This window comes from Thunnus maccoyii, chromosome 4 (assembly GCF_910596095.1).
Source record: "Thunnus maccoyii chromosome 4, fThuMac1.1, whole genome shotgun sequence".
NCBI lineage: Eukaryota > Metazoa > Chordata > Actinopteri > Scombriformes > Scombridae > Thunnus > Thunnus maccoyii.
Window position 1 is genome coordinate 11,347,349 of NC_056536.1, and position 16,929 is coordinate 11,364,277.

General features: G+C 39.9%; 2 protein-coding genes across 4 annotated transcripts in view; both read left to right on the forward strand.

The window, feature by feature from the left end:
* mgll (monoglyceride lipase) overlaps window positions 1-11,549 on the forward strand; it is a 40,170-nt gene extending 28,621 nt beyond the window's left edge. For both annotated transcript variants that reach the window (XM_042407818.1, XM_042407816.1), the window contains 4 exons: window positions 36-146; window positions 754-843; window positions 2,823-3,038; window positions 4,168-11,549. In XM_042407818.1, the coding sequence (XP_042263752.1) occupies window positions 36-146; window positions 754-843; window positions 2,823-3,038; window positions 4,168-4,299 (549 nt within the window). In that variant the 3' untranslated portion in view covers window positions 4,300-11,549. The remainder of the gene's footprint in view (window positions 1-35; window positions 147-753; window positions 844-2,822; window positions 3,039-4,167) is intronic.
* Window positions 11,550-16,128: 4,579 nt separating this feature from the next.
* prkar2aa (protein kinase, cAMP-dependent, regulatory, type II, alpha A) overlaps window positions 16,129-16,929 on the forward strand; it is a 45,375-nt gene continuing 44,574 nt past the window's right edge. For both annotated transcript variants that reach the window (XM_042409485.1, XM_042409486.1), the window contains exon 1: window positions 16,129-16,807. The gene's annotated coding sequence lies outside the window, so the exon portion shown is untranslated. The remainder of the gene's footprint in view (window positions 16,808-16,929) is intronic.

Consider the following 16,929-nt stretch of genomic DNA (forward strand, 5'->3'; position numbering starts at 1 on the left):
ACAAAATGTATTTCCTGTGCTTTTTCCCCATTCAGGGCGGTGCTATCTCCATTCTTACAGCCTGTGAGAGACCCAGCGATTTTGCTGGAGTGGCGTTGATAGCTCCGATGGTCCAGATGAACCCAGACTCCGCCACACCATTCAAGGTACCACATAATCGCTTATCCACTCACTCTCTACGCTGCTCTCCTTTCCGTTCTTTTTCTCTCCTCTCTCCTTTCTAATTAAATACCAGTTTTCAGTTAAGTACTCAATTAACCCAGGAGCCAGTCGTCTTACTCCACACAGGCCTGATGTGGATGATGAAAATAAATCTGGCACATTTTATTTTGTGCCTTTAAGGGCAAGAATAAGTGTACATAAGTAACACCTGAGTAGCATTAGCTGTCACTTATTGAATCACTGGTACAAATATGTCCACTGGCAAAAGTGGTGTCACAATCTGCATGAGGAGACTTTCTCAATTTTTCATTTTTAAATCCTGCACAGACACATACACACAGCAGAAACACACTGAATGCAACAAGTGAATGCACACTCAAAAATGCACATATCCCGTCGGTATTAATAGACACTACATGGCTGCATTTCTTTCTAACAGCAGTCAGATGGTGAGAAAAAAAATGGAGAGAGACAGAAACAGGGTACCTCAGGTCACCAAAGACGCTCCTGCAGTCTGTCCGCTCTCCACATTCTTCAGGGAGGTGTTGATGCATTATGAAATGCTTTGTTTTGTTTTTTCCTCGTCTGCAGGTTTTTCTGGCGAAGGTTCTGAACCACATGCTGCCCAGCCTCACTCTGGGCTCCATCGAGTCCAAATGGGTCTCACGGGACAAGAAGCAGGTGAGAAACAAATGTTGATGGGTGCATGTTTGGGTGGGGGAGCTGTATTGTTGTACCTATGGGCGTCGCGGAAAATAGAATTTACGAGGTCTCAAGGGGGACGTTTGCGTGTGAGTTTTATGTGTATGTGTCTGAACTCATGCAATGTTTTCGACAAGGCCAGGATGAAAGACCACCCTACAACAGAAGGTTGTGTTGTGTTATTGTAATTGTAAAACCAGGCACACGTACTGCGACCCCTACAGTATAGAACAAAGGGATCAAAAGGTCTCAACCGACAAAATCGTGTAGTTTTGTGTGTATTTGGTTGCATGCACCAGCATTTCCAGCATAACCCCACGATGAACCGTGAAAGAGACAAAACAAAACATGCAGGCACGTCTTCACACCTCTATTTGCACGTAATTGCCTCGTTGGACGTGTTCTGTGGTTTTTGAACAAATTGTTGTGGTTGTGTGTGTGCATACTTCATGCCCGTATGGACGCACCAAAGCTGCCCTCTCAGAAACAGTCTATAACAATAGACGTCTGTATGGATGTGTTCCCACATCCTGCTACTTCTGCTCCCTGTAGTCTGTTGGAGGAAGTTTTGTCATCACGTCTCACAATACATAGACACAACAGATTCAACATAGACCTACATGAAAGAAAAAAAAAACACTTTTATGATTTTGTTTTTAATGTTTGTCACAATAGTTAACAGCAGAGAAAGATGACATGTGACAAAGGTTCATGTCAGGATTTGATCAAAATAAAGCACAATTTATACTTTAAGCAAAGTTAACTGGACCCTTGGCGTAGATACCTATAGCGTACGTTTTGATTTATAGCTCAGTATCTGATTTTTCACGTTAGTAGCACCACTGAAACACTAGACAGATGTATCATAAGTGATCAGGCTGTATTGTGTTTTAATTATATTCCTCATAGTAACTATGTTTACAGTCTTTCACTCACAAGAATGTCTGTGTGTCTCATATGGGAGCATTCTTTGTGCAGTTGCCGTAATGCATTTGCTGTCACAGAAAGCAGAGATCGCGGTGAGCAGGGAGTTTAATAACTGAGCCTTTATTCAACTTCTTCATGTTGTGTTGACTTTCAACAATTTTCACCGTCATCAGAAAGTTGTAGGAGAAAACACAAGCTGATCAGTACAGCAAAACACTGAAAAAGTGGAATTAGAGACATTAAGAATAAATAAGATACATATATGTAATTCTGTTATATGTAATTTATTCCAAAGACCTTTTTTATAATATGTTTTCTCTGTTTGAAAGGAAATCCTTCACCTGTAAGAGTGTTTCTGGGTGTCACAGACTCCTGTGTGCCGCTGTACAGGTCGTGTTGTCTCACAGCTCAGCTTACAGTCATTCATTATTCAAAGCAGCAACGCATGTGGCCTGAGAGAAGCCGCTTTTGCTGGAGTGGGCCATCAGCTGTGTTTACATACAAGCTGAGTAGATACGGGAGGGTGCGTGACTTATGTGAAAGCATGTATGGAACTAAGAAGTAGTCATGTTTAATGTCAAAGAAACAGGGTGTGTCCTCTGCTATTCGGCTCTGATTTAAACTAATGTAAACTCTCTTTTTCCTTTCATCTGGTCTTCCTGCCTGCTTCAGTGTCACCTCTCCTCTGTCTTTCTATTTGTCTCTTTCCCTCTTACTCTTTCTTACAGTATTTCTTCTTCCATAAAGGCCTCCCATCTATTTATTATTCATCCTTATTCCCACTTTCCAGCTCTCATGGTTTTCCCAGGAGTCTTCTCATGTCCGTGGCCTTCTTTCCTCCCCATGGAACCACTTAACACAAAAATGGCCCACTACCACTTTCTAAATGTCCACCAAAATAGTAAAAAATAGGAGTGAAAATGACACAGAAATAGAGACGCAGCAGGAAAAACCTAAGCGCTTACATCAGAATTAGTCCAGCATCAAAGGGAGATATGTGATGACTCTTTTGTCTCTCTGTCTCCTGCCAGGTGGAGGCATATGACGCTGATGAGCTGAACTTCCATGGCGGGATGCGGGTGTCGTTCGGCATGCAGCTGATGGGGGCAGCAGATCGCATTGAGAGGGAGATCCAATCCATCAGCTGGCCCTTCCTGCTCCTGCACGGCGACGCTGACAAGCTCTGCGATATCAGAGGCTCCAAGTTGATGTACGAGAACGCTCAGAGCTCAGACAAGAGAATCAAGGTGAGGACGGTTCATTGACTGTAAAGTTTATGTGAATAGTTATGGTGATTTTTTTTTTTTAAATCTCATCTTTTTTTCTTTATATTGAAAGTGATTGTTTTAATCAGTAGTAGTGAGTGATCCAAGTGATTCACTGATGACTCACCAGAAAATTTTTATTCCTTTTGTGTCATTGATTTTTTTCAATCTGATTAAACTGGCTATGAACTGCTTAATTTTGCTCACACTGCTCCTTTTTTACTCTGTTACATACAATACCACAACATTAGGGAATGATTATTCTTGAATTGGCTGCAGGGCAGGTTGAGCAGCTTCAAGCAGCATAAAGTCTCGTATGCCAAGTACAAGTAATTCTAGCCTGATGCATTCATAGACAGACAGACTGGAGGCTGTTTGACCTCAATAAATCCTTCCTCATCTGTAGAAGGATGTGTGTCTGTAAAGAAGGAAGTTCACACACTCTGTTATCACATGGTTTATCATATGGGATGGAAACGAGAAAAAGAGAAAAAAAGTAAAATGGGTGGTGAGAGTTACATAGAGTTCCTCCTTCTTATCAGACGTGTGAGATTGTGGAAGTTCTGCTTTTTTTTTCTGTGCCATCATGAGATACTTCCAGGGGTTTTCCAAATCAGAGCAAACAGTGTTTTATTTCAGATCACTGACATTGATCAACCAAAGTGTTCCCCAAGGGTTTATTTTAGGTCCTCTTTTATTTTCCATTTACATGCTGCCACTGGGCCACATTTATCAAAAACACAGTATTGATTTTCATGTGTATGCTATTGATATACAACTGCATGTTCCCTTTAAACCTGGTGAGACTGCAAACATAGCCCAACTCAGCTGTCTTTCTGACATCAAGAGCTGGATGGCACAGAACTTTCTGCAGCTAAATGAAAGCACTTTGTAACTCTGTTTGGAAAAGTGCTACATAAATTAAGTTATTATTATTTTCTCTTCAATATTTCCCTGTACGTTTAGCTAAGGAGACTCACATTTTATTTGGTTTCATGTAGATTTCAACAAACATTTTTAGAGCTCAGATAAACCTGTTTTAACAACTTCCTCGTTGTGTGCGTTCCACCTCTCTGACTCTCTCTCTCATTGCTCTTAAATTTCTTTCCAGGTCTATGAGGGAGGCTACCACGCCCTTCACCACGACCTCCCGGAGGTGGCTGAGTCCGTGCTGAAGGAGGTGACCAGCTGGATCACAGAGCGAATCCCTGCCACGACATCACCACAACCACAAGGCTCCTAGACACGTAACTCGTGCCACCCGTTCAGCGTTCCAAGGCGACTGCCAACCTACACCCAAGAGGCCTGCTCAATTTCTAGTGGTCTTTCAGGCATAACTACATCACTCTCCAGTCTGGGAAATACATTTGGGCATATAGACTGATGTTTTTTCTCAGTATAAAAAGTGACTTCATCCTCTGGGCATATACTGTACAAAAACCTCCCCTCTCTGCTTAGAATTGATAGATATACCCACTTCCACTGTGCAAACTACACTGGTTTTTAATTGGATGATGGGGTCAGAAACATTACTTACTGTAGATCAGTTTCCCTGTAAAATTTATGGTCAGGGATGTGACTATTGTATTTTGGCCAGTGGGCTTATTTGGCTATCATTTCATCCTCTCCATTAGACCTCACTAAAAATGCAACTCAAGTAAAGTAAAGCTACAGTACGCTGGGGTTCAAAGTGCAATAATGAAGTTTCCATCTCTTCGCTTTTAAGTAGTAATGACTAAAGTAACATAAAACATTATTGATCTGTGCAGGGACATTTCCTTTTTGCTCATCCACCACTGACAGACTGGTCATAGGTCAGGATCAGCTAGAGGACATCACCTCTGGAGCTGCTGTGGGTGAATATTTGATAGCTAGCTACTCAGTGTCACTAAACGTGTAATAGATAATATCAGCATCTCAGATCTGGGGGCTCAAGAGAAACTGTCATCACCTCAAAGTCTCTTCATAGTTTTTTCCTCTGTATGATCTAAACTAATCTCCCATCTCCTCTGCCTCCTCTGCCTTGATTGCACTGTTTTACAAATAACCTAAAATACCCCCTTTTGACACAGGCAGCTTTCATAGTCACCCGAAAACTTATACTGTAAGCACATGTGACTCTGTTTATATATAACAGATCCCCTTCCCTTGACATTCTCCATATTTTTCTTTAGCCTGAAGACAGATGCTTGGCAGTGATACACTGCATATGAAGATTGGTCTAATCCATCTAAATCCAGCCTGAGGGCTAGTTTCAAATCTTGTGTATTTTTCCCACCCATCAAGTGATTTTCTTTTTATAACCAAAGAGGGCCTCCATACACCATACCGTACATTCCATATAAAGTCCTATGCGCTGTCAGGGAGTGTAGTTAAGAGCGTAGGGAAATGAAGAGCAGGAAAATTAAGCGAGTAAAGCTGTTCCATCTCTCTCTGCAGGTGGGGATTAGACGGAGAGGGCAAAGGTCAAGAGGTCAAAAGGTCTCTCATCTGTATAGCTTTTGACCTTTAAAGTCACAGTTGAATTCACTGTTAGGGTCATTCTCTGGGGCCATATTTTCTTCGTTAAGCTCAGACTGCAGACCAGGGCCCAGCTGGAAAACGAGCGAGACATCGCTCTCTTACTGTGGACAAAAGAGTAGATCTGCCATTCTGTAGACACTTTTATTCAAAGCACCGTGATGTAATTGGCTGAATATATTTCTAGCATGGGTGACCACAGCGGGAATCCAACCCCTGTCTCACAACAATGCCATCATTTTTTGGGGGAAAACAGGATGTGCAGTAGAATAGATTCCAGACACGGAGAGATAGAGTTACAGAAAGTGGCATTTGTGAGAATTTAACTTTTGGCATCAAAAACACAGAAAATGTTAGTATGAGTCTGTCCATTCTGCAGCAGCGCACAGTGCTTGAAGTTGAGCCTGGCTTCAAATGGGTTTTCAATGAAACTATAGCAATAAATATCATGGTAACCTATATTTTTGGTAGCCATTAATTATAAGCTCACTGAGCTTATCATTATATAGTGTCACGTAGACTGTAATGAGCAGGTACTTGTACACGTGCTAAGCCCAAGCGTGACAAAGTACAGGTTCACTGGCACGAGTCAAGAGTTTTAAAGTTACATGTGTTCGTCCACCTCTTACATCAAACGTGGAAAGGGATCAAACATCTTGATGTATGTGGCAATTCATCCACAACATCAGACATACAAACAGACTCTACTGTGTCACCCTGGCTTTTTTCTTTACCACCCAGAGTTCAAAGGGACTCATGCAGAGGGTGCAGGGGAGGCACAGTGCGGTATCCACGGTGACCATTACTCACGTGTAACCACGGCAGCAGGCTGGCGGCGAGGTAGATTTTTTTTTTTTTTTTTACTCCATCATACATGTGTAGTAACCAGGGTGATCACTACAAGGCAGACAGAATGAGATTATTTCTGGCTTCGTGCCTATTCCATCTTTCCTTCTGACTTTCTCTTACTTCACTCTTCCCCTCTCTCACTCTGTCTCACCCCGTGTCACCCTGTTTCACCCGCTCTGGGCTTTTTTTTTTTTTTTTTAGTTGCTGTGGTGACCAGTACTCTTTGTTCTGTCCATCACAGAGCCCCTTGTTCTACTACAGATTCAAACATCATGTACTGACAGCCATCCACACTGTCCCTAGTGGCCAGTTGTCAGAACAGCATCAGGTGACATTATATCAGATTCAGAGATGAGGTATGTTATTTTACAGCTGACTTTTTTTCAGCTTCAGCTCCCACTCGTTTAACAGGGGACACATCACTTAACCTGTCATTAATTCTGCTCCGTTTAAAGCTGCATCTTACCACACTAAATGGCCTCAGGAAAGACCTAAAATGCTTGACTTGCTGTCATTACTGGGAATCACTGGTGGTCTGCAGAAACTATGTTTTACTATTATTTTTATCATCTCTGATGTTTGCTAACAGTTTTCTGACCTTGGTAATGACTTAAAACTGCTGAATTGCACTGGAAAATGAGAGATTAATACATTGAAATCAGCAGGAGATTATATAGTACATGTCCCACAAAGACACAATTCAAAGTGCTTTGCATAATGCATAACATGCATCAAATAATATATTATAAGACATTAAAACAAGAACTGAAACACATTTTTAAAAATTACAGAAATACATAGAAAGGAGATCAGGGTGTAAATGCATCTTCTGTATTTTCTCAGGCATTAGATGATGTCAGACCAAATATCAGGTTACATTGCCAGGCATGCAGACATGGATTGAAGTGTAGATATAATGTATTCATCCAGTCCCAGTGGGAATCCAGACCCTTAACCTCAACCAGAACCCCAGGGGTTTATATGACAAGCACTTCTAACACAATCTTCTCCTGATTGGGCTGCAGCAGGCACAGCACTCACAAAAAAGGCTTCGCAGTCCCAGTATTCAAACTTGTAATAGCACCCCTGCTGCACGGCATCAGTACAATAGATTCAGCCACGCAGGATGTAACAGCACATTTCAAAAGCTCTACCTGTCAGACTACATGAGCGCATATTACTGCTATCATTAGCTATGGGGGCGGAGAGAGATGGAGATGGAGTGAGAGGAGAAGAGAGAGAAAGAGAGGAGTGAAGCTGTCAGTAACCATGGCAGCATCTTTTTTTCTTTTTTTTTTCTCAGCGAAATCACCCAGTGAAAAATGTGTATTCATTAATGGTGTAGGATGCTGCCGCGCTTTCAGGGCTCGTTGTCCATTTGCTGCTTTGAGGATTCCCTTTTGTGTGAGCGTCGAGATAAGAGAGCGAACAATTAGCGTCTTCAGTTTACAGCGAATAATAAGAGCTGCACACACTCACTGAATTCAAATCAGGCTGGTCTGCTGTTTATATGGATAGCTGTTTCAATTTCAGCAAAGACTGGTTTCTTGGAGATTTTAAGCCCAAAAATGTACTTTTCTTCTCATGAGTGTGCACTTTTCCCCCCATCTAATCCCTTGTCTTGATTAAAAAGTGGTGGGCGAAGGTCTTTTACTGAAATTATTACAATATGTGCTGACAGTGTGTAGGAGTCCGTCACTTTTTATTACTAGATATTATTCCTACACACCTGGCTTAAAGGTGTGTAATGCCTGACACAGTCCTCACATCTTGTAAGCTTCCCTTTCCATTCCAATATGCTTATATACAAGCATGAATCGTATGCACGTTTGCCATACTGATAGATAGCTATGTACAGATGAAGCGCTCTGTTAATATGTAATAATCCACTTGACTGTTAATATCCTCCTTATTTAGGACAGATGTTCTATATTAAGTGAAGGAGAGAAAATAATGAGGGCAGGAAACCACTAAATCTAATTAGGCCTCGACTTCTCTAACAAAGAGAAATTCAATTGGCCAGCCGGTTTATAAATGGGGCCATTGTTTTTTTGTTTTTTTTTTAAATATATATATATATATATCGACTTTATGACTGTTTCTAAGAAAAGAGCTGTTATATATGATGGAGGACTTGGGGGCACAGGCCAGTCTTTCTGTAGTTTTATGAGATTAAAGTGCACTGAAAAGGTTCAGTGCAGAGTTTGCATGAATGGAGTCAGAGCACAAGTGACCAGCAAGAATTGAAGAAGACTTTTCCAAAATAGTGTAAATAGATGGCAAAATACATCACACTTGAAGTTCATCATCAGATCAGTAAAATACAGATGATCCAGGTTGTTAAAGTGTAATCATTGCCACTACTTAGAAACTTAGTCTGTGAAAAAATGTAATTTCAGTCATTTGAAAGTGCATTTTCAAATGGTTGAAATGCATTGCAATATGCAAAATATTATAATAAATGCAAAATATTGCATTTTGGAAAAGTCTAATTCAGTTATTGCCGGTTTTATCAACAATGTTGATTGATCTGATTCATTTCTAGTGATTGATTGCTAAACAAAATTGTAATACACTGTATGAGCATAGCATTGCTAACAACACTTGACAGAAATACAACAATCAAAACAAATCTTTTATTTATCTTGTCTAGAGTATTTATAGGAATTAATTATATGTACAGGCTACTACAGTATATATTGATTACACATCATGACAAGGCAATTTTATACCATTAACCAGTCACACATGTAATTTTTACTGTTACAGCTACATGAAGCTTCATAACACTTTTTTCTGGTTCAAGGTTGTATGTATGTACAGTCAGCCATCCCAGAAATGTATGACAATGTTTCTGATATGATTTTTCATAGAGAGTATTTTACTACTGTGTGTTTAAGTCAGCATTGTTGTGTTGCAAAAAAACTCAAGTCTCGTTGCAGTTTGTCACAGAACTATGAATGTTTAAACCATGTGATGTTAAAAATGTTTTTGTTTTGTAACCAGATCCTAACAGCCAGCGTGTTGGGGAAAATCTTGCACTGCTTTCAAAAATATGCTTTTCAGGAAATTTCTTTCACTTCAATCTTGAAGTATCTCTACTTAAAAAAACTTAAAATGGACCTGAGTGAGAGACTTAATATATCTCTCTCCATTCATAAAACCCTCGGTTACATCTCAGATCAAAGACAATTTGTTCTAAATTGCCAGTATCAGGTTTTCGCCGAACTGAGGCACATTTCTGAGAAAAAAAGGCATCAGATTCATTTTACTAAGATTCCATAAGAGATTTTTATTGGATTTGTATTATATGTTTATTTTTGGATTCTGGTCTAGTGTTTGTTTGTGCCTTATTACTATGAGGAATGTCTATCTTCACTACATGTGAGTGTGTTTGTGCATGTACATGTGAGTCCACAAGTGTGTGTGTTTTGACATAGATGGACTGTGCAGAGCTTACTGTGGTTTTCTGGCTGTCTGTCATCACATCACATCTGTTACGGCTCTTGGCTCAGTAATTGTGTCTCTGCTTGTCTTCCTCTTGTCTGTCTCTTTGTATTTATGTCTGACTGTCCAATAAGCAGATATGGGTCAACAACAGTTTCTGAATCTCTCAGTATAGGCTGAGATACAGCTCATAAATACATTGCCAGTCAAAAGTTTGGACACACTTTCTCATTGGAGTGAATGCCAAGCTCCTTTAAACACCTGTTTTGTTTTAGCCTGCCTAAAGCACACCCATAGTAACTAGAAACACAATACTTTACATTAAAGACCAGGCTTTTAAATCGCCCTGCTTGGTTTGCTATAATTGCAGAATGACTGTATAACTTAGCCATTTGATCCCATTGGGTTGGGAAAACAAGAAGTTCAGTCCATCATATAATAATACCAAGTATTAACAATACAAAAAGACTGTTCTGTATTGAATGATTTCATTATTTTTCCTTGCTGTTATTTGTACATGTTGAGATATTGGGAGGCTTTTGTAAAGCTAACAATACATTTTAAATTTGAGAGAATGTAGAAATGTGATGTTGCTGTAAGATAACTCTTTTTGGACCACTCTACAAACTCAAAAAGCTGTTTCAAAGGTTAAAGGCATATTATGTAGGATTTTCTGAAAAAACAATGTATAGACTCATACAAAAATAATTGCTCTCAATCATCACTTATTTAACTAAGTTTAGATTTGATTCAAGCAAGCAAACCAACTTTAATGTTCATAGTTGGGTTCTTTATCATGCATAGATTTGACTGGACTGGACCAAAACCGTCATGTTGTGTTTGCCAGTGACATTAGTTGAACTGCACAGTTATTCAGTTCTTTGGCATTGACGGCAAAATATTTATCAACAAAGTCAATAAAGGTCAGCGTCATGATTGTCTGAGAAATTTTAAAATGTGTCACTCGAAGCTTTTCACTCATCTGCAGAGGAAAACTCAGCTATGTGATGTAAAACCTAGAGAAAGTCAGGAAGAAAAGCAATGCTAATCCCAGCAGACGTACAGTATAAATGTGACAGAGCAAAGAATGCTACAATTTTTATATTACGTTGTGTAAATATAAATCCAACTTGAACACAATCATGCATCAACATAAAGTATCAAATCACTGAAATGGGAGTTTATATGCAGCACATCGGGCCACATAGACTAAATATTGAGACATCACATTTTTGAGTCTTCCTTGTAAAGTAATGTGTTTTTTTTAACAGTTTACTAAAAATCAGATGACACTTTATTTGAATAGCCTGATGCTGATACTCAACTATCATGTGACAAAAGGTAAACATTCAACTAAGTGCCACTTTTGTTTGCTACATCTCTAAAGACAGTGTACCCCAAACCTTATATTGACCCAAATACAGATGTAACAGAACTGTTCACTCTAATTTCAAAGTCTGAGACTCTGTACACTACGATGACGCGTCGTAGCCACTTCATAGTAAGTTGAGTATCAGCATTAGACTAATTCCTTCAAGTGTGACAAAATGTTGTATATAAGATGTTTATAATATGTAATAATGCAGTTACTTCAGAATCACTGAAAGTCAAACTACTTGTTACTAGAATGTTCATAATGTCCATACTCTTGACAGAATAAACTATATGACTGTTTAACTGTACGGCCTGACTGGAATATTTTCACCACTTCTCTCCATAACAGGTTTATAAGTGTAGAGGAATTTTACTTCAGAGGGAACTGAGAGACAATTACATTCATGTGGTGATACAAAAACATTTGAAAACAGGTTCTGTGCCACATCTGTCTTGTTATCATATCACATTTAGACCAAAAAATATAATACAAATGATTCAAGCATTCATCTAGATGCATTGTTAACCAGCACACCTTTCATGGAGCTGCTATCACAAATACAACAGTGCATAAATACATAAATACACATAATACTGCTGGAGGATAACCCACCCAAAGATTCCTCTGCAGGTGAAAAAAAAATACAATTTATATTTGTTTTCCTGCACTATCATGTACAGCACAGTGAAGCTGAGTGGGTCAGTATGGGCTTTAGGCCTTGGTTGACCTGATTGCTGTGGTGTTTCATAAGCAAAAAGTGAAGAACGATGCAAAAAAAAAACATCACCTGAGGGGTTCAAATTGTTTCAGCAGTTGAGTTGGTTGTTACAGGGTTTAAAAAGCACATATCAGCCAGCAGGTGGCGGTGTTCCATCACAAATTCATTGAAGATGGACCAGGTTATATGAATGTAAAGCCAGAACTGCATTTCCACATTGGTCCACATGCAGGCATGAATGAACCAAAGGTTTGGCTGAAGATTGAAAATACAGAGATTTCCCATTTCTTTTGACTAGGTTTTATTCTTTTTTAGGACTTTAATTTTTCAATCTCAGGGTTTGAATTGTCCCCAACTTCCTTGTCCAAACATTGGGGTCCTAATACAATACAATCTTACAAAGTTTTCTTATCACCAACCCATTTTGAGCCATACCAATAGTTTCCAAAATAGGGGAGAACAGGGTTACATGAGCCACTTTTTACATATGATGATTTTACTACAAAATGAAAGTGTATTTGTTTCAAATAATTGTAACTATATATACCTCAGGTTGTTGTGTACCCATGGAAATTAAAACAAGTTATCTAATTATTATGGTTTAAGAACAATGATCCATCAAAAAAATTAGTCCTATGGCACAACTTACCCCAAGGTAGGGGTAAAATGAGCATAGGGATGGGGTCAATAGTGCTACCATTATATACTGATATAAAAATTACACAAAATCAAACAAATTAATTATAAAATTAAAAATAATTTTGAACTTTATTAATGCCATCAATTTAACAAAGGAAAAAACTTGTACTTTTAAGTAAAATTATACGTTTGTGTCTTGTTGTTCAACATGTTACCTAAACACTTTCAGTAAAGATTAAACTGTGAGCTTTGTGTGTTAGCCACAGAAATAATGTGTGTGTAAATGTGCTTTTGTGTATACAGACAGGTGACAAATTAAAGGAAAAACTGGTCCAGGTCTGAATGCTTGACCCCTACAGTGAGGGGGTCTGGGGGCTCTGTTATGCTGTGGGGGGCATTTTGCTGGCATGGTTTAGGTCCACTTGTCCCTTAAGAGGGAAGGGTCACTGCAAATCAATACAACGTCGTTCTGAGTGATCACCTTTATCCTATGATGAAACATTTCCATCCTGATGGGAGTGGTCTCTTCCAGGATGACAATGCCCCCATTCACAGGGCACGAGGGGTCACTGAATGGTTTGATGAGTATGAAAATGATGTGAATCATATGTTATGGCCTTCACAGTCACCAGATCTCAATCCAATTGAACACCTATGGCAGATTTTGGACTGAGGTGTTAAACAGAGCTCTCCACCACCATCATCAAAACACCAAATGAGGAAATATCTTTTTGAAGAATGGTGTTCATCCCTCCAGTAGAGACTGTAGAATCAATTCCAAGGTTTATTGAAGCTGCTCTGGTGGACCAACACCTTACTAAGACACTTTATGTTGGCTTTTCCTTTAAATTGTCACCTGTCTGTATGTACAGCATGTTTGTTTGTGGCTTAAATTTAACATTAGTCAACAATTAGGTATTTATTCATCAACATTGTAATACTTGTAACAGTGATCAAACATTAACATGAACAGGGCCTCTAGCCTCTAGAATATCAGAAAATAATTTTGGGGGTAAATTGAACCATTGACTCAACTTGCCCCAACATCACTGGCACTTTTTACCCTACAACCTCCATTTTGACAAAACTGTTTTACACAGTGGCTCAGATCCACAATTATGCTAAGTTTATGACCTTGTTTTGTAGCTTACACTGACTTAAATTAACATGTAATAATGTCCAAAACTTGCTCTGTTTTGCTTGAGTCCAAGATGGATTGAGTAATGTGAACTATTCTTTCTTAATTTGTGGTCACATGATTACTTTTGCTTATGGTTACCTAGATAAAGGGGGTGGCTTATTTTACCCACTGGCTCTATTTACCCCGTTCTCCCCTACTGAATTTGATAGAATGAAATACGTGCTGTACTGTGTTTATGTTTTGTAGTGTTCACCTCCATCGCTGCCCGTGTTACTGAGTCTGAACATTGCAAATTGTTTCAAAATTTTTAATTTATTAATAGTGTCACTTCTGCTTTTATCAGGCACACTGGATGATGGCAGTGTAAGGATGAAATCCAACGAGGTTAACAACCCAGGCAACCCACATCACTGCAAGCACATGGCACAGTACTCTTCATCACTCAGTTGTCTCTTCATAAAGCCCCCTTTTCTCACCCCCATCCCCCCCATTCTCCTTTACTCATCCTCATGTCAACACCTGATAACGACTACAGAGGAAATTGGCTGTTCGTCAGCAGTCCGACGCTGTGATGTTTGGAGAGGATAGATACTAAAACACACACTCAGTATATACACACACTCACACACTGTACACGCTATCTTTCTCACTCCATCTCTGTCTCTCTTGCTTTCTTTTTTCTTTGCCCCATTTTCTTTCTCTTTGCCTCTCTCTCTCTCTCTCTCTTTCTCTGAATATGTAGGCTATGAGCTCTCCTTGAGACATTTTTGGACTTAGTTGGAACCCCATTAGCAGCAACTCCCAAAGGATGTCACTTCTAGGAAAGCCAAGAGCAGAGTCTTTACATGTGAATATTCATCTGTCACTTACAGTAAGGATTGTGCCACCACTTGTTCATGTTCCTGTGAGTCCAGAGGGAAATCTTTCCACAGAAAAATGTACTCCCATGGGAGATACGTAGACATGAGAAGTATCACAGGCCAATTCACATACAGCAGTGATTACTCCTAACAAAGGGAGAACATTAGGGTTCACAAGCTAAATGAATTTCAGTAATGTGTTTTCATCAATTTCGTCAATTCGTCATCCACCCTTTGGGATTGAGATACTGTTATACTGATGATGTGGTTTGTTTGGAGGAGTTTGATCCGTTTTTGAAAAAGCATTTCTGCAGTTTGGAATTGGTTGCAATGTCTGTGAGAAAATCTTAAAACAGTCAGCTAAATCCTGCTCTCTTAAGAATGTGTTATTCCTAAAGTTTCCTTTCCCAGCAGAGGGAGCCTGGAGGTCTCTTTTATCTCTATGTTTATTGAAACAAAGACCTAAGCCAATCAGAAACCGGTTGGAGGAATTAAATCCAGGCTCGCTGTGGCCATGGCAACGGCTTTACCTCTGTGACAGCTGAGGAATGGGAGAGAGGAGATGCTACATGGACTGTGGTGGTGCTTAGCAAACCTCAGAATAGGCACCTATAGATCTTCTCTCAGTGACCCCGCTCCACCTCGACTGGCCTCATTTCTGCAGGGGAATACTGATTGTACACCTGGATTAAAACAAGAGCAGGAAGGTGGAAAAGGAAACAAGAATCAGCACCATGAATGCACTGAAGTTGTGTATACAAAAATAGACAGAAAAACAGGCTGACACATTTACTTGGGTGGAATGCAGTTTCAAGGGTTACATGAAGATTTGATTTATGAATTCAGAGAATTACAGCATATTGTGCTGTCTCATCTGTCTGTGAAGTGCACTGAAAGTCTGGAAGGACAGAAGGAAATGATGGATGGAACAGAAGATGAATGGCAGGCTAGGAAATAAGTGAATGATTAGGGCATGGAAGGGAACTTGGACAAAAATGTTTTGAGTATTTTTACACTTAATAGCTTTTAAAAAAAAAAGACTTTCTGTTGAAAACTTGCAGGTGTCTGATCAAGATGTGTTATCAGTCTAAGACCATGAAAATATTCAGTAATACCCAATGAATGAGTAAAATAAATACGTAAATAAAAATAACAACAATAACAACAACAACAAAATTCCATATCACAGGTACTGTATATTTTTAAGGAGGTCAAGAAGCCACAGGCTTATACAATGAACCTACCCTCAACTTAAGGAGAGAAACATACAATAACAAAAAAGAAAAAAAAAACACATAAATACTAAATCATAAATCATAAAACACAATATTTCTAGAGATCCCTACTACACTGATAAGGCCACCTCTGTAGGTGTGGTCCTATTTAGAGTGTACTAATATGGTTCTGCCTTTAACTTCTATGACTACAACCGATTGGCTGGGATATTCTAAACTTCTATTCTGATTGGTCGAACTTTCTGTCAATCAATGTCAAACCTCACAGACTAACCGCGCCTGCTCACGGTTCATTCGTGCATGTAGAGCTGAGGAGCGAGCGCCTCGCCGGGAGGGACGAGACGTGCTTTCAGTGCATATTTGCAAGCATCCTCCGTTATAATTAGCCGTCGTAGTGCTGGAATAACGTTAAAAAGACGTTTTCGTTGGTACTTCTGGTTAGACTTCACGGCTTTATTTTGGCGGTGTGGCGCAGCGCTGTAAACGCCGAGCTTAGGATTTGTCACCTGGCTGCAGCAGCTGACTTACTTGTGTCTTGAGGAGAGAGTGGAGCCGCTCGGCTGTTGGCAAAAGAAAACCGGCAGTTGCTAACAAGTAGTTAGCAAGTCAGCCCGTTAGCTTGCTACTTAGCCAGCTCTCCCTGCTGTCACAGCAAGTCCCACCCTCAGCAAAGTACGTGGACGTCGTAAAGAGGCTGCAGTGGTGAAGTCGAGTGCTTTTCTACCCTCAACTTAGCCAGCATCGCTGTACAGCTGGCTGGCGAGCTAAAACAGCCTACTAAACGTTAGCTAGGTGACGCTAACGTACAAATTGTTGGCTTTACGTTGGACAAGTGTCTTCTGTGGAGGGATACGGTCGCTACACTGGCAAAGAGACTGGCTAAAAAGAAGAGGCGAAATAAGAGAGAACAAGGAAGACGCCGAGAAGGAGGGGACTGGCTAGTTTAGCCGGGGAGACAGAATCGCACGTAAGTGACACTTGGTAACATTAGGTTAGCTTACTGGTCCAGTACAACTTTCTGTGCTTGCATAGCAACGTTTATCTAGTCGGCCAATGATCTGTGGCTTAGCCCCTGCAGCCAGTGCGCCA